The 18,092-nt window shown below is 41.7% G+C and overlaps 3 protein-coding genes across 8 annotated transcripts in view; 1 reads left to right on the forward strand and 2 right to left on the reverse strand.

The window, feature by feature from the left end:
* LOC127505699 (protein adenylyltransferase SelO-like) overlaps window positions 1-3,394 on the forward strand; it is a 136,785-nt gene extending 133,391 nt beyond the window's left edge. For 3 of the 5 annotated variants that reach the window (XM_051881442.1, XM_051881443.1, XM_051881441.1), the window contains exons 8-19: window positions 62-149; window positions 231-300; window positions 402-474; window positions 579-662; window positions 1,048-1,177; window positions 1,257-1,301; window positions 1,382-1,463; window positions 1,758-1,850; window positions 1,942-2,021; window positions 2,102-2,145; window positions 2,465-2,545; window positions 2,730-3,394. In XM_051881442.1, the coding sequence (XP_051737402.1) occupies window positions 62-149; window positions 231-300; window positions 402-474; window positions 579-662; window positions 1,048-1,177; window positions 1,257-1,301; window positions 1,382-1,463; window positions 1,758-1,850; window positions 1,942-2,021; window positions 2,102-2,145; window positions 2,465-2,535 (860 nt within the window). In that variant the 3' untranslated portion in view covers window positions 2,536-2,545; window positions 2,730-3,394. Of the gene's footprint in view, window positions 1-61; window positions 150-230; window positions 301-401; window positions 475-578; window positions 663-1,047; window positions 1,178-1,256; window positions 1,302-1,381; window positions 1,464-1,749; window positions 1,851-1,941; window positions 2,022-2,101; window positions 2,146-2,464; window positions 2,546-2,729 lie in introns of those variants that run through there. The other 2 variants (XM_051881444.1, XR_007927783.1) reach the window with 2 other exon arrangements.
* The window catches only part of LOC127505683 (NACHT, LRR and PYD domains-containing protein 12-like), a 312,016-nt gene that overhangs the window by 166,686 nt on the left and 127,238 nt on the right, over window positions 1-18,092 (reverse strand). The gene's annotated exons all lie outside the window — the stretch shown is intronic.
* The window catches only part of apbb1ip (amyloid beta (A4) precursor protein-binding, family B, member 1 interacting protein), a 182,204-nt gene continuing 167,010 nt past the window's right edge, over window positions 2,899-18,092 (reverse strand). Inside the window, exons 14-15 of one of the 2 annotated variants that reach the window (XM_051881389.1) lie at window positions 5,238-5,284; window positions 2,899-4,009 (exon numbers count right to left, since the gene is read on the reverse strand). In XM_051881389.1, the coding sequence (XP_051737349.1) occupies window positions 3,458-4,009; window positions 5,238-5,284 (599 nt within the window). In that variant the 3' untranslated portion in view covers window positions 2,899-3,457. The remainder of the gene's footprint in view (window positions 4,010-5,237; window positions 5,285-18,092) is intronic. The other variant, XM_051881388.1, reaches the window with a different exon arrangement.

Below are 18,092 nucleotides of genomic sequence, written 5' to 3' on the forward strand. Positions count from 1 at the left end.
TTTAAGTTCTTCATCTGTCTTCAGCTTTATAAATCATGTGATTGTTCTCCGTATCTGTCAGGAGCGGTTGTTCTGCGTCTGGCCAAGTCCTGGTTTCGTATCGGTTCACTGGAGATATTAACTAGAACCGGAGAGTTAGATGTCCTTCGGTAAATTAACTTTAACTCGGGAGGGTATTTTTTTTCTCACTCTCATTTGCATTTTAATTTCTTTTTAATTTTTATTTCCAGGACATTGTTGGACTTTGTAATTAAAGAGCATTTTAAATCTATTGCAACAAATGACCCTGACAAGTATGTGGTGAGTATCTGTGTCTCTCTGCTGTTTAGTTGTAATACAAGATTATTTTATATTGTCTGAGCAGTCTCACTGTATTTGAATGGTGTTCATGTTGTGTGAAGGTGTTTTTCTCTAGAGTGGTGAATGAAACGGCACATTTAATCGCTCACTGGATGTCGGTTGGGTTTGCTCATGGTTAGTTCACTCTGCTTTACTAGTTTATTTATCACATAGATTATCATTATAGATTGAGCTTAATACACACACTGCACAACCACATGATCTGCATCTTCACGCAGGAGTCTGCAACACAGATAACTTCAGTCTGCTTTCTATCTCTATTGATTATGGCCCATTTGGATTTATGGAATCATATGACCCAAGTAAGTTTCTTTTTGTAACCTAAACTGCGCATTTTCTCCATACTTAATAATATTAGCAATCATCTTCCTATAAGTTTATTTTTTAAGGTTTTTTTGGATTAACATATTAATATCATTACACACACACACACACACACTATATATATTACACTAATATTGCAAAAGTGGAGGAAAATTGTATGATTAGTAAGCTACTTTAAATCTACTATAAATTATATATAATCTTATATATACATGGGTCAGGGTCATGGTTAATTGCATAATTTTTTGAATGCATTATTTGTTTAAATTTAATATATTCTAATAAGTTAAAGTGAAACTGACAGCCATAATAATTTTATTGTTAAAAAGCCGTTATTGCTACAGCATTGTTTCCTCTGTATAGATTTTGTCCCCAACACGTCCGATGATGAGGGCCGGTACAGTATAGGAGCTCAGGCTAATGTCGGCCTGTTCAATCTACAGAAACTTCTAGAAGCTCTGAAACCACTACTGACCTCAGATCAGCTGTCACAGTAAGAGAGAACTTTATTTTCTGTTGGTATTGGTCTGGAATAAAGCAGGTGATTCATGATGTTGTTTTATTCATTTCAGATCTCAGCAAATATTGAGAGAATATCCACAAATCTACCATCAAAGGTGAGCATGTCATTAGACAATATAGACACTGTATTCATCTCTGATTCATTTCTAATCTCATTTTAACATTTCTGTTATAGATTTCATGAGCTGTTCAAAGCAAAGTTGGGCTTTTTGGGAAATGAAGAAAAGGATTCATATGTGATTGCATTTCTTCTAAAGGTAAATATTAGCTGGATTGGTCTTTTCTCTAATTTTAATTAATTAATGTGGTAAAAGTTTTATTAGCCATTCTCAGGAAATGGTGCCATTTGTGACAGAAAATGTATTTATAATTTTTTTTTAATGAAAAAGTAAGGAATCAGTAAACCGTTAAAGAAAGAAGTTATTTTTTCATATATATACTTTATATATAACAGCCAAACTGTCAAATAAAGACATTAAGTTCACAGAATGGCAGCATTTCCTGTCAATGACACATATAATGTTTTATGATGTGTGATGTGTTGATTTGAGCTAATGGAGGACACTGGAGCAGACTTCACTATGACTTTCAGACAGCTGAGTGAAGTGACCCTGTCCCAGCTTCAGAAGGGATCCATTGCTCCGGTACATTTCCTCTCCATTCACACCCAAAGCAGCTGCAATATCCATAATCATGATTTCAGTCCATTAACTGTGACTGTGTCTCTCTTGACAGTCAGTGTGGGCTCTTTCAGACCTCTCATCACATGAGTATTTCAGAGACTGGGTTCAGCTGTATTTACAGCGTCTGCTAAGGTAATGTTGCAGTAATGTCCACTCGCACACATTAGAGCTTTGAAATGAACATCACTTGATGTTTTAATCGTCTTCTACAGTGTAAAAAGTGACTCAGATGCAGCACGGCAGCACAGAATGCAAGGTATGTTTTGGTGTATGTTATATGATGCAATGTTATATTTTATGTTTTTATATATTGTTACAGTATGTCATGGTACACTACCGCTAAAATGTTTGGGGTTGGTAAGATTTTGTAATGTTTTTGAAAGAAGTCTGTTATGTTCGACTTATTTGAACAAAAATACATTAAAAACTGTAATTTGTGAAATATTATTACAATATAAAACAACTATATTCTATATTAATATATACGGTAGTGTATGTTGTTTTTACGATGTGTTATGTTGTATTTATTGTTATTTATGTTTGTTGAACTCATTGAAATTGTTTTTATTGTTCAGGAATAAACCCACGGTACGTGTTGAGGAACTGGATGGCCGAATCTGCTATCAGAAAAGCAGAAAAAAAATGACTTTTCAGAGGTATTACTACATGTGATGTCAAACTAATATATTGTCATGTTCATGTGTATTATACATCTTAAAATATTTGCTTTAATATATTACTTTGAAATAAAGACTTGACAATCATACGATGTAATATCTTCAGACAGACTATTAGGGCTTGTCTTTTTCTTAGTTGACAGTATTTATGATGTATTTCTAGGTGGCGCTGTTGCAGAAGACTCTAATGGAGCCTTTTTTGAATCAGGATGAGGCTGAGAGAGCTGGATATGCCAGTAAACCTCTATCCTGGGCTCAGCAGCTGAGGGTCAGCTGTTCTTCATAATCTACTCAGGGACGAATGGGAAATAAAACCACAAATTTCAGCATCATTTCAACCAAAAATATTGTTTATAACATTGTAAACACATCTGAAGGTCTGAACTTCCTAATGGATGATCTGATTGGATGATGAGCCATGTTCGACATTATATATACACCCCTGTGGCTGCACAGTCTTCAGCTGTAACATACTAACATGGAAGTCTTTTGTCGTATTGCTGTTTCTGCATTTCTACAAAAAGTGCACAAAACTTTGCATCATGCATCATCTGATTATGCCCGCATCATACATCTCCTGTTTACTGTAAAAAGGAGAACTCAACAATTAGGCATGCTGGAATCTGTTTTACAGTTAACTTTGTAAGACCTGATTTATTATGACATTTCATTAGCAATGAAGATATAGCACATTTGTAATACATACAGTATATAATCTGATTAGGTGCATAAGAACAACATATTTACATATTTAAGTTTGGTGGTGTAATGCAAGCATATTGAACAACAACAGAATTAAAGATGTGTGTCCTAATGTCACGCCAAGAACTGGTTTGACGGTCAGTTCCTCAGTCCAACTATGTCAATTAGCTCTTTCTGTCTTCAAGATCATTATTGACCACGCTTTTTCTGCATGGCTGTCATCAGTTCTGACATGAGGTCACCACCTGAGGGCGCTGTTAGTTGAGGTGTAGTTCTCTTTGGTGGAGGTGGAGCCACTTTTCTGATGGAGCCGGCGGATGGGTTGGCAGCCGGTGCAGGAGCTGGTGGTGGAGGCGGGGGCGGAGGTGGTGGCGGTGCTCCACCTGCAGATGCAAAGTTTTGGGGACCAGGAGGAGGTGGTGGAAAGGAGGCAATGGGGTCTGGAGGTGGTGGGGGGAGCATATCTGCCCCGTAAGATCCAAAACTAGGTGGCGGTGGAGGAAGAAAGTCAGGGGGCAGCTCGGCATCTTCTGGAGGAGGTGGTGGAGGAGGCAGGTCATCCATGGGTGGAGGTGGGAAGGAGGATTGTGGGAATTTAGGTGGAGGAGGAAACTTGTTGACTTTGGTTGTGCTGGCAGGAGGGGCAGGAGGAGGAGGAGGCAACATGGGGTCAGGTGGTGGAGGAGGCAGGATGTCCAATGAAGGCGGAGGTGGTGGAAAAGATGTTTGGTTGGCAGGACCCTTCAAAAACAAACCAAATTGGCATTGAGGTGCAATTCAAACAACTCTCTTGTGAAAAAGTAGTGTGCTTAATTGTACTGAATGTGCTCTTGAAGTAAACTTTAAATCTTTAAAGTATATTTAAAAAAAAAATACTTGCAGATAACATAATATTAATTAAATAAAAGGCCACTTGCAGTAAGTGTACTTAAAGAGAGTACATTTTCATGACTATGTTTCTAACACAGTTAAAGGGTTAGTTCACCCAAAAATGTAATTTCTTTTACATTAATTACTCTCCCTCATGTCGTTCCAAACCCGCAAGACCTTCGTTCATCTTCAGAACGCAGATTAAGATATTTTTGATGAAATCTGAGAGGTTTTTTTATCTCCCATAGAAAGCAACGAAATTACCACATTCAGGTTCAGTAAAGACATTGTTAAAATAGTCAACGTGACTACAGATGTTCAACCTTAATGTTATGAAGCAACGAGAATACTTTTTGTGCGCAAAAACAAAACAAAAAGTACTTTATTCAATCATTTTTCCTCTTCCCTGTCAGTCTCGTACGCAGTTGGCGCAGTGAACGCAGTACAGATCTTTCCGTATTTACATTCGAACACCAACTCAGTATTGGCTGATGTTGTTCACGTGAGCAGCACGAGACATGCTGACGCAGGAGCCGGCCACGTAGAACTGACGTAAACACAGAAGCTCTGCACTGCGTTCACTGCGCCAACTGCGTACGAGACTGACAGGGAAGAGGAAAAATTGAATAAAGTCATTTTTGTTTTGTTTTTGCGCACAAAAAGTATTCTCGTTGCTTCATAACATTAAGGTTGAACAACTGTAGTCATGTTGACTATTTTAACAATGTCTTTACTGAACTTGAATGTGGTCATTTCCAAAAAAGTTTTTATTTTTGTTTTGTTTTTCGCACAAAAAGTACTCTTGTCGCTTCATAACATTAAGGTTAAACCACTGTAGTCACGTTGACTATTTGTGTGTCTTTACTACTTCTCTGGACATTGAATGTGGTAATTTCATTGCTTTCTATAAGAGATAAAAAAAAAAAAAACTCTCAGATTTCGTCAAAAATATCTTAATTTTTGTTCCAAAGATGGTTTTGCAGATTTGGAACGACATGAGGGTAAGTATTTAATGACAGAAATTTCATTTTTGGTTGAACCCTTTAAAGCTCATTGTTTTCTTCTTCATTACTAAGGAAACTGATAGATTGAGATGTACCATGGTGTCCTTTGTAGGCTGAGGAGCGTGTCCATTTGCAGCTTTGACTGAAAGATAAACAAAAATGTAATCAAAATCCTTTTACATGGTAATATATCAAGATGTATGATGCATTTTATAATGATCTATTCAGCTCATTATCTCTACCTTTAGGTTTAGGAGAGGGTGTCGATGCACTGGAGGAGGCCTGGATAGTGCGGTTAGCCCAGGTTGCAGAGCCTGAGGCTTTCCTCACAGCGGTCTTGTAGTTTTCATATAACTGCTTACCATACTATGAAAAAATCATGACAAAACAAAGACCGTTAATAAGGTAGAATAAGTTAATGATTTTGACAAAGTAAACAGCTCACAATAGGACTCAACCCAATACAGCCACAATTTAAATTTTTGCATCGTAAATTACAATTTATAATGCCAATTTTTGCTTCAAAAAGTTCATTTTTGCTTCATTTAATGTCTTCTTTGTGTTATCATACAATCATTTTCTACTTTATAAATGTTTTGGCAAAAAATGTATGGTGTGTGGCTTGGTTTCTGCTCACCTTTGCAATACGTATCCCAGTCACCCACAGAGTCATGGTCAACTCATCATCACAACACAGATACTTGATGTACTGTGATTCTTTTTGAATCTGAGGATGCTGAAAGCAGATCACAGTAACCATTTGAACATGACACAAACCTGATATATACATCTGAGAAGGCTAAGATAATAATTTTTGTCATTCCCTGTAGATTTTTGGAACCACTTATTTTTTTAATCTCATGTGTTGACAATGTTAACATTGTTTTGCTTACAGATGTTGATGATTGAGCTGCAGTTGCACAGCAGAGACAGTAGATGGCACACTAAAATCACAATTTGATTGCCAATGCCCCTCTCCTGCCACACTTAAGGATTAAATATTGATAAAAATGGACCAAAACAATGTTGTTCTTTTTGATGTTGAATTACTGCATACATGCAAAGAGTGCATGTTCTTTTTCTGTTGGAGTCTAGTTTTTATTTTGCATCTACTACATTTATTGCATTTTATCATGTTTTTGCATTAATTGCTTGACAAACATATAACACAGCCCATCCTAAACTAAACAGGCTGAAACACCCTTGATGGATTGATGATTTGTCATGCTTTTTAACAAGAGATCAGCACATCAGTGAATCTGGTTTTGCTATTATCCTATAAGGTATTTTTGTTTCCAATGGGTTGATGTTGGTAAAATAGCTTTTTACAGTTATCATTACTTTGTCCAAAACAAGTCTTTAGCTAGTGATATTCTTTCCATGCCTCATTTTTAATTTGGTAGAACAATAACCCAGAGAGTGTAAACTGTTGAGGTATTTTGAACTGTGTGCAAAGGTTTTAATTACAGGATGGCTCTGCCAACTGCAGTCTGAACACAGAAATAACCAGAAAAAAAAAATGTTTTCACCTTTCACTACTTGTGGCAGGCTACTAAACCATAGTGTCTTGTTCAAATTATAGACTTCATTCATTTGTAAAGGCATGAGAACCATAAGCTAGTTTTAAATTGGTTGCGTTTCTTGCGTGCATGAAAATATACTATATACAGGTAGCTGTGGGTGCCACAGGGCTCGCTCTTAGGCCCACTGTAGTTCTTCACACAAGATGTAGCATGTAGCAACTTCTTTACCAGATATAGAAAGTTTAAACATCAGTAACACTTTTTAAAGTGTCCTTGTTGCAGTGTAATTAAGTACTGAGTAATATTAAAGCTGCAGTTTCACTGGAAAATGTCATCTGAAGAAGTAACATGTCATCCACTTTTGTTCTGACCAACTAAAAAAACACAATAAATCGCATAACCAGTGGTGCAAATTATTATAGTTTGTTCTCAAATTGTTAATGTTAAAAACATCAACATTGCGTGACTATGTGTATTGTGTATTAGCGTTATCCATAACTGTATGGATTAAGTGAAAATGTGTGCTACTGTTACCTTATTACCCAAACCATTGAAATGTCTTACCTGTCCAGCAGAAAAATAGCCATCTCTGCATCAGTTTTAAACCCTTTTAAATCACGGAGGTCACGCCACCTTTCAAAAGCCCTGCCAACATTTATTCTTGTTTTCACACGGGCCCGAACGCTTTCCCTTTTTTACTGTATAGGTTCTCCGCAGTTTGAAGTCTTTCACTTTTTACCACAGTTGTTGATGATGATTGTTGTTTTGAACTGTCTGGATTACAAGCCACCATCTCAAGTTTAAATACATTCCATGTTCTGTAAGAAGAGGCTACAAATGATCCGCCACCTGCAGCATCCTCACATGCGATGTAGCCTACTAGCCAGGACTCCTTCTTTCTGTTTACAGATGCGATGTAAAGACGCTAGGACAAACATCAGCAAACTCGTATTTCCCGCGGAAACCTACCAGTACCACTCGAATTAGAAAACATTATTACAAGCTTACCGTTGTGAATCGGGCTAAGGAGATAGTTTTGAACACTGATTGGTTATGTACTTGCTCAATAAGTGATTTTGGATCATTTTTAACCAAAAAAAGTTACAGACTGCAGCTTTAATAAACATCATGACCTTATGTCTTATGTCTTATATTTTATAAGATGCTGTTTTGTATAAACTATAAAATACTGTACCATTTCTTGAATTTAGCCCTTTGCTATCTAAGAAAGATTGACCTGCCATGAATCTTCAAACCCCCATCAGAATTACAGAAATTAATTACAGATGTAATTACATGCAGGTGTTTTTAAAATATAAGAACAAGGTAAAAACATGTATGTACACAAGTGGATTGTATCAAATGATTAATTTAAATGTAAGTACATAGTAGTTAAGGCCACTTAATATAAAGTGGGACCAGAAACACTTAAAAGTACACTTAAATGGCCTTTTATTTCATTAATATTATATTACCTGCAAGTAGTTATTTTTATTTATTTTATTTTATTTTAATATATGTTTAAGATTTAAAGTACACAAGTGCATGTTCAATAGAATTAAGTGCACTTCATTTCAAGGGTGGGCTGTTTGTTTTATTTTATTCATCCTTGTCACACTGTAAGTTTCTGCTCCAAACTCTGTATTGATGTTAAAGTGAGAGCGGTTCACCATAACAGGACACTGTACCTTGAGAATGATGCAGTGGTCTGTTGGTGCTTTGTATTTGTTCCTATATTCTTTGCAGTAGTAGACGTTCACATTGTCAAACTGCACCAAACACACAAGATCCCGTGATGCCTGATGGAGAGAGAACCCCATAATGCACTGAAATTTAGTTTCTTGACATTTTCACCAAGCCAGTTATTATTTAGGTCTGTAATGATTAAGTGTTAATTTAAATAGCAACCTGATGTACAATAAGGGAGGATTTGTCTGAACTTAAAATACACCGTATGTTTTACTGTCTGGGTTGCCTGATCTGACCTTTGTCTTGCCTTTGGGTGAGTAATACAATCCAGAGGCTCGCAGCAGGAAGTAGCGCTGTTTCCAGGATTTCTTGCCATCCTCCTTCAGATACAGAACGCCCTCAAGGTCAGGCACAATGACGGAGGCTCCACAAAAATTCTCCTGTACCCAGAAATACAGAACCAGACATAAAGACTTTCATCATTCACTTACACTCGTGTCATTCCATGTCGACTTTCTGTTCACCGCACTGGAACAACATGAGGGTGAATAAATGATAATAACATTTTCATGTTTGGGTGAAGCTTGTTTAGACCTGCATTACTCGTTTAAATGGCTTCAATTACGACATTAAATCTGACTCCATTAAATTCTTTTAACAAATCTCTACATCTGTAAGTTGACATAAAATCTCTCAATTATAACAAAAGTTAAAGCCAGACGCACCTCCAGAAGTTGTTCTTTGTCTTTTTCTTTCATGTCCATTAGAGATTTCTTTTCCTTTTTCCACATATAAAACATCTGTAAAAGAAATTGAAATGGACTTCATTTTAATCAACATTCAACAAAATTTCAATAATTATTTTTAAGTAATCATTTTGGTCTACACTAAAGAAGTCTTCTAGACTTCTACCATTACAGAAGTCTGTCAATGTGCTGAGTTTAACTGTTTTTCTAATTTCCCTTTTTTTTTTTTTTTTATTGAACTAGAAATAGAGAAGTCAGAGAACAGTTTTTGCACGGGAAATGTCACAATTCTGTAGGCAGAGGAAACAATATACTGTAAGTGAAAAGCGTTATTTTTAGCGCTTTTGTATTTTACTTTGATATTATCAGAAGCTGTAATTCAATGTGTATTGGCAAAAAGCACAAATAGCTGTCCAAACACTTGCCTGAGGGTTTCTGAACACTTCATATTTGTCTTTTTTCTCCTGAAAAATCACTTTGTTTTCACTGTCCTTGGTCCATGTAGAAAGAGGATCCACTAGGTTCTCATGGTCCTCAAACCCTCGCTCTGTGGAAAGTTCAAACTCAATTCAAATGTCATCATTTTTGTCCACACTACATTCTCCTATTTTCGTAAATGAACCCTTTGAACTTAGGCACACTTTGTGTAAAGATTGATTTAACAGGCAATTTTATCCAAAGTTACATAAATAAAGGTATACATTTGTGTGTTCTCAGGGAACTGAACCATGATCTCGGGTTTATCTTGCAGCTTACCAACTACAAGCACTGATGGAAAACAATGTTTACATTAATTTCACACACATTCATACATAGATCAATCATAAAACTCTTCAGAGCAGCTGATTGGTTCTCCTAAAGCCAGCTATATGGCAAAAAGCCAGCTGTTTTTTGTTTTATCTGTGTGACCCATTATTTTCAGTCCAGACTCTGCTCAAGTAAGTTCAGGGCGCCATGGGAATTTTCTTAGACCCCCTCCTTCCCCAGCACCACCTGCCTAGATCTACTAGGCGGTTCTCCCTACTTTCTTTGCAGCAGCTTGTATCTTATTCCCTGTATTTATGTGCATGTTTCGGCAGCAGCAGATCTAGTCCGTAGATTTCAATCTTAACAATAAAATGGTGTTTAAATTTTGGGAGTTGTCATAATTGAAATTCATACACTGTATATACTGAAATACATACATATTGTACAGAAATACAAACATAGAGTTTTAAATGTTTATTAATAATGTTTAACTTTAATTGCACACATAAATAAGTAAATAAATAAATAAATAATGTTTTTGAATAGTATTTGTTTTCATTGATAATGTACTTTGCATTGTAAATTGTAAAAAAAAAAAAAAGACATTGTGCACCAAAAATATAGACTGAAGCTGAAAGGTCCTGTGAAAGTATTAATTAAAAATACAGTAAAAATACAGTTATACAGTTAATAATAATAATAATAATAATAATAAGTAACTTATGGGACCAAACACCAAATGGGAGGCCTTTAATATCTGAACTTCCCATTGCTAATCTGTATTCTAATAAGCATAAAAGTACACAACAAACACAAATATAGAATAGAACTTCCTCTGAAATTTGATCTGAACTTTCTTTTAATGCTGTAAGGTAGCTTGACAACTGGATTAAAGTGGAAAGTATTAACAGAAATACACTGTATAGCAAGAAATAAAAAACAAATAAATATATACACTTTTTAAAAATAATTTAAAAAATAACTTGATAAATGATTATCATAAACTTAATAAGCGAATGAGAGTTTTACTGTGTGCAGCTCCCACTGCATTGATGCCAAACTAGACACTGTGTTCTAATCTGTACTATGCTGTCTGCAACCTCTCAGGTTCTCAGTTAAAGACTGAATATACTGATTAAAAACTGGAATGAAGAGATCTTATGGGTGGTCTGACGTTTAGTGTGGTTACTGGCATTCACAGGCAATAAATGGAAGCCATTTTCCCTGTGTTACATGTCTTGTGTTTCTGTGACCTAGTTTTCCCCAGTCTGTTTGATTAGTTCATTTGATTCACCTGTCTAGTTAATCATCTCATCACCTCGTTAAGTTCCCTTTGTTTGTCACATGTATTTAAACCCAGTGTTCTCCTTCACTCCTTGTCCGTTCTCGCTTACGTTTACATGTATGTTATGCTGTCTCGACCCTGTTGGACTCTCCTGTGTTTGATTAAAGACCTACTCATATACTCATCTTCATCTTTGTCGTGCGTTTATCCACACCAACTGTGACAGAAGAATGGACCCAAACAGTGATTTTTTTTTTTGCTGCGTTTTTTCCTCAGTTTTTTGTTTCTTTTTTCCCTCATGAATCTACCCACTGTCCAGCTTCTCTGCCTGGAGCAGGGAGACCGCTCGCTGGAACAACACACCAGTGACTTTCTCCAGCGAGACCGAACCTGAGGAGAGGACGGAAGGAGTCGTCGCCCTGGGATATGAACCGCAAGGTGTGTCTGACCAGGTGCGTGAGCCCGTTACATCGTGTGCTGCTGAGGGGGTGTTTGTGGAGTTCAAGGGCCCGCCCACAACCTCACCACGGTGGATGGGATCGCTATGGCACTGGAACTTTTTTTGGAATTATTGGATGTGTTTGAGGAGGTTAATTCCTTGTGTCTCCTTTCCCCGCTGGTTCCGTCCAGCCCTGAACTGTCCGTCTCCCCGCTGGTTCCGTCCAGTCCGGTGTCTCCTGTGTTCCTTCCCAGCCTCCCTCTCCCGCCTCCTCAAACTGCCTGCTCATCATTCCTGCCTCTTCTGGTACCCTTCAGCCCCTCTTCACCTCCATCATTCAAGTGTATGGACCCGTTCGAAGCTTCAGGCCACCAGCTCCTCCTAGGCCAGAGGATCTCCTGGCTCCGCCTCCAGCCTCCGAACCCAACACTCCACTGCGGTCTGTCAATGCGTCGCCTCCGCCGTGGCTCCTCCCTCCCTCGGCTCCACCGGAAACCCACAGCCTCAAGACTCCACCGGGCTCCCTCATCTCACAGGCTTCGACTTGGTCAGACGTCATCCAGCCTGCACATTCGGTTTCACCTGGCTCCCCCTTCGTCCTCAGTCACACCGCCTCCGTCTCAATCTTCAGGTTCCCGGACTCCACCTTGGATGCTCGTCATCCCGGCTCCATCTCGGTCTCCAGATCCAGCAGTGTCGGTTGGGCTCTTCGGCATGCCAGCTCCAACTGGATCTTCATCATCGGTGGCGTATCCATCGGCCGTCCCCAGGGTGGCGTCTCCCGTCCTCGACTCCACCCTGGGGCCTCATCATGGTTGGTCTCCGGACCAACATCTGGCTCCTCTTGCTCCAGGCTTCCCCTTGGCTCCTCCCACCCTTCACTCCCCCTTGGACTATTTTCATTGTTTTCTGTGGACTTTTGTTTAGTTCCTCCGCCCTTCGCCCTCCTCCAGAGCCCCCGAAAGACTGTCAGCAAGAGGTTGAATCAAAGATGGAAATTAAAGGCTAAATCTATTTGCAAGCCGTTCCTTAATCAAATCAAACTCTAAATTACACTTCTTAAGGATATCAGGAAACAAAACAGCAATGAACAGAACAACTACTAATAATAGATGAGTTCTGATTAAGAATGAAACAAACACAGGGCTATAAATACACAGAGAAACGCTAGAGACTAAACAAGATCATTAACTAGACACAGGTGGAACACATGAGGGCAAAACAAAAACTATGGTAATTGATGAACTACTGAACAGGGAACAGTACAAATCAAACAAGGTCATAAAACCAAACTTAAACCAAGAACAGATGAAACAATGACATATTTAATTTACAAATGGCAGTGACCACTCCTTCATCTGTGTGTGTCAGAGCTGTTTAGATGTTCCTCATCAGTACTTTTCTCATGATCATAAGTCACTCACAGTAGGAAACATCATCATGCGAGGATGATGCTTTTCTAAAATGAACTTGGGTGTAACAAATTTCCAAAGACCTTTAACATAGCTAAACACTGACACTGTTTCTGATGAAATGTTTCTGGTGAGTTTCCTCACACTCTTTTACCTACATAGGCAACTCACTTTTAAAGGGGAGGCACATCGCCCTCAGTATTAAGATTAGTGGTCAGCTGATTTAAGTTGTAATATTTGATCCCCACCACCCCTTATGAAAAAGAAGTGTGCTTAAATAGTAGTTCAAATCTTAAAAGTATATTAAAAACTACTTGCAAATAATATAATAAAACAATAAAACAAATAAAACAAACGGACACTTAAGTGTACTTAAGTGACTATTTCTTAACTTTTAAAAAAGTGTGCTTTGTAATGTTTATAATACAATAATTAAAAGTTTTACTTTAAAGTACATTTTAATCATTATGTTTTAATAGCCTTGTGTAATGCTTTAAAGAAATACACTTATTTTTGTCACGAATACGGCTCCCCCTCCCGGCCGCCGGAGGGAGCCATCACCTGAGTTTTGAGTTACTTCCTTCTGGACTACGTTACCCATAGGCCCTCATTCCTGGGACTGATTACGCACACACCTGCACCTCATCACACCCACACTATTTAAGCCACACACACACACACACACACTCACCGCAAAGTCTTGATTTGCCCCGGTGATCACTACTGAGCGTTTTCTTGTGGACTGTTACCTTGTTATTGATTGGACTGTTTATCTTCTGTGAACCTCTGCCGCCTGCCTTGAACCCTGCCTGTTTCCTGGATTACGTTTGCCTGCCGCCTGCCCTGAACTCTGCCTGTTGTAAGACCCTGTCTCTTTGCCGCCTGTCTCGACCCAAGCCTGTCCCTGTTTCCGCTACTGTCTTGCCCTTGTCTGCCTTGTGCTTTGTTGTTACAATAAAGAAACTGCAAATGGATCCTCACGCTGTCAGCCCATCATTCGTTGTATCCCAATGACACCAGCCGGATATCGTTTGTATGCTCCCTGCTCACTGGCAAAGCACTTGACTGGGCCACAGCGGTATGGAGGGAAGATAGCTCTGTGTTCCCCACGTTCACGGTCTTTCTGCAAAGCTTCAAGGAGGTGTTCGAACACCCAGAGGGCGGCAAGAGCGTCGGCGATCAGCTGCTTTCGCTAAGTCAAGGTAAATCTACCGCCGCCGAATTTGCATTGCAATTTCGCACATTGGCCGCACAAACTAACTGGGTGGATGACACACTAAAATTACTGTTTTGCAAGGGCTTGTCGCTGGAGCTTCAGGCCAAGCTCGCTTGCCGTGACGAGGGGAGATCGCTGAATGCATTCATTGAGTTGGCCATTCACATCGACAACCTCCTCCGAGGCCGACGACCCGTTCGCTCCCTCACGCCAGTATCTGCCGTTCCTGAACCCATGCAACTCGGATATACTCCCCTTCGTCCAGAGGAACGAGAGAGAAGGCGCCAGCTGCACCTATACTGCGGCCAGGCAGGTCACATCAAGCTCAACTGCCCCATTCGACCCAATGCTTCTAATCTCAAAGCGGTGAGTTCAGCACAGCATGTTGACTATTTGCCCAACTGCCTTAAAATCCCCATTCAACTAACCAGTGATGTTCAAACCATATCTACCTATCCTCTTCTGGACTCTGGTGCAGCAGGAAATTTCATGTCAGACACATTCATCCGTCAACACAACATACAACTAATCAACTGCAACTCTTCGTTAACGGTGGAGGCGCTAGATGGGAAACCTATAGGAGGAGGAAGAGTGGCGCACATTACCTCAGCGCTGGGTCTACAAGTCGGGGCGCTGCACCATGAACAAATTCAGTTTTACGTCATCCATTCACCTAACAATCCCATCATCCTCGGGTTGCCTTGGCTTCGAACACACAATCCGCACATATCCTGGAAGGAGGGTCAGATCGTCCAGTGGGACCCCGCCTGTCATCATCGCTGCCTGAGTTCTGTCACGCCATTACCTCTCCATACCATCTCCGTCGACGAGACCCCAACCGACCTCGAACCTGCTATCCCAGCCGAATACACAGATCTGGCCATCGCTTTCAGTAAGTCCAAATCCACGGAACTACCACCTCATCGCTCCAGTGACTGTGCAATTGAACTATTACCCGGTACCACTCCATCTAAGGGCAGGATATTCCCTTTGTCACAGCCCGAGGATGCGGCCATGAGGTCGTACATCGAGGAGGAGCTGGCTAAGGGATTCATTCGGCCATCAACATCACCAGCTTCATCCGGGTTCTTCTTTGTCAAGAAGAAAGACGGCAGCCTACGGCCCTGCATTGACTATCGCGGCCTGAATGACATCACTGTAAAGTTCCGATATCCGCTACCATTGGTCCCTGCATGGTCACGAGCTGTGCTGCAACGTCTAATACAACACAAACTCTACGCCAAGGCTGAAAAGTGCGAATTCCACCAGACCGCAACATCCTTCTTGGGCTACGGCATCAGCCGAGAGGGAGTGGCAATGGATGACAGCAAAGTAAAGGCGGTGTTAGAATGGCCGCAACCACGCACCTTGAAGGAGCTACAGCGATTCCTGGGGTTTGCCAATTTCTACAGGCGGTTCATCAGAAACTTCAGTGGGGTTGCCGCTCCCCTAACATCCATGACTAAACGCCAATCTTCACGCCTCGTCTGGTCACCCGAAGCAGTAAGTGCGTTCCAGGAATTGAAGGAACGTTTTTACGTCAGCACCCATCCTACGTCACCCAGACCCCGAGCTTCCCTTCATCGTGGAGGTGGACGCTTCCAGTACTGGCATTGGTGCAATCCTCTCTCAAAAGCAAGGTAATCCGGCCAAGATGTTCCCCTGTGCGTTCTACTCTCGCAAACTGTCAGCGGCAGAACGTAACTACGATGTGGGCAACCGAGAACTACTCGCGATGAAGGCGGCGCTGGAGGAGTGGCGCCATTGGCTGGAGGGGGCAAGACATCCGTTCACTATTCTCACTGACCACAAAAACTTGGAGTACTTGCGCTCAGCCAAACGCTTAAATCCACGACAGGCAAGATGGGCAATGTTCTTCACGCGTTTCCACTTCACTGTTACTTACAGACCCGGCTCAAAGAATGTCAAGGCGGACGCACTATCAAGGCAAGCGGAGGAGACGGGACGTAGTGAGGGTATTGAGAATATTCTGCCTGAAACTTTGTTACTCGCTCCAGTACAGTGGGATGTCATGACTGAGATTTCACAGCTCAACGAACAAACCGCACCCCCAGTAGCATGCCCTCCGAACCGAACATTTGTCCCCATCCAGCTCAGGGACAAACTACTCCACCAAGTCCATGGTTTCCCGAGTTCTGGCCATCCAGGCATCACAGCTACGCTGCAACTCCTTCAAAACCAGTTCTGGTGGGAGACCATGCTCGCGGATGTCCCCAAATTCATCAGCAACTGTATCGCCTGTCAAACCACCAAAACCTCACGTCAAGTTCCTGCCGGTCTGCTTCAACCTCTTCCCATTCCCCAACGTCCTTGGTCCCACATCGCAATCGACTTTGTCACCGATCTCCCCGAATCCCAGGGTCACACCACAATTCTCACGGTCATTGATCGCTTCTCCAAAGCATGCCGCTTACTGCCACTACCCAAACTACCCACAGCTCTAGAGACCGCCGAGCTCCTGTGTAACTCGGTCTTTCGTTTCTACGGCCTGCCGGAGGACATAGTGTCGGACAGGGGTCCTCAATTCACCTCTTGTGTCTGGGCCGCCTTCTTCAAGCAGCTCAATGTTAACATCAGCCTCACCTCTGGGTACCACCCCGAATCCAACGGCCAGACTGAATGTTTGAATCAGGAGCTGACACGGTTCCTCCGCACCTACTGCCATCAGAACCAGGCCGACTGGAGCCGATACTTAATGTGGGCGGAGTATGCTCAAAATTCCTTACGGAAACCTGCCACCGGAATCACGCCCTTCCAATGCGTGTTGGGCTTCCAACCGCCTCTTTCCCTGGTCAGGGCAACCATCCGACTTACCCTCAGTCACAGAGTGGATGCGTCGTAGCGAGGAAACCTAGGATCTGGCTCACCACCATCTCCAGCGCGCTGTGAGGCGACAGGAGAACCAGGCAAACCGGCATCGACGTCCCAATCCTCACTACTACGTGGGACAGTGGGTCTGGCTGTCCACCAAGGATCTTCGCCTCCGACTTCCATGCCGCAAGCTCAGTCCCAGGTTTGTAGGGCCTTTTCAAATTCTTAAACAAATCACTCCTGTATCATTTCGACTCGATTTGCCTGCTAATTATCGTATTTCTCCCACCTTCCATGTATCCTTGCTGAAACCCTCCGGGGGCCCGAGAGAGGAGCCAGTGGGAGCCGAGACCCGCAACCCCCCACCCCTGATCATCGAAGGCAAGGAGGCCTATCAGGTTCGAGAATTGCTCGATTCCAGGCTCCAGGGCGGAAGGCTACAATATCTGGTGGATTGGGAGGGGTACGGCCCGGAGGAACGATCTTGGGTCAACAGGGATGATATCCTGGACCCATCTCGATTAGAAGAGTTCCATCGGATGCATCCGGAGAGACCGGCCCCTCGCCCACGTGGTAGACCTCGGCGCCCGCTTCCTCGCGTCTGGAGCCGCTCGCAGGGGGGGGGCTCTGTCACGAATACGGCTTCCACGGCTCCCCCTCCCGGCCGCCGGAGGGAGCCATCACCTGAGTTTTGAGTTACTTCCTTCTGGACTACGTTACCCATAGGCCCTCATTCCTGGGACTGATTACGCACACACCTGCACCTCATCACACCCACACTATTTAAGCCACACACACACACACACTCACCGCGAAGTCTTGATTTGCCCCGGTGATCACTACTGAGCGTTTTCTTGTGGACTGTTACCTTGTTATTGATTGGACTGTTTATCTTCTGTGAACCTCTGCCGCCTGCCTTGAACCCTGCCTGTTTCCTGGATTACGTTTGCCTGCCGCCTGCCCTGAACTCTGCCTGTTGTAAGACCCTGTCTCTTTGCCGCCTGTCTCGACCCAAGCCTGTTCCTGTTTCCGCTACTGTCTTGCCTTTGTCTGCCTTGTGC

The sequence above is a fragment of the Ctenopharyngodon idella genome, chromosome 23 (assembly GCF_019924925.1).
Source record: "Ctenopharyngodon idella isolate HZGC_01 chromosome 23, HZGC01, whole genome shotgun sequence".
In the NCBI taxonomy this organism is placed as follows: Eukaryota; Metazoa; Chordata; class Actinopteri; order Cypriniformes; family Xenocyprididae; genus Ctenopharyngodon; species Ctenopharyngodon idella.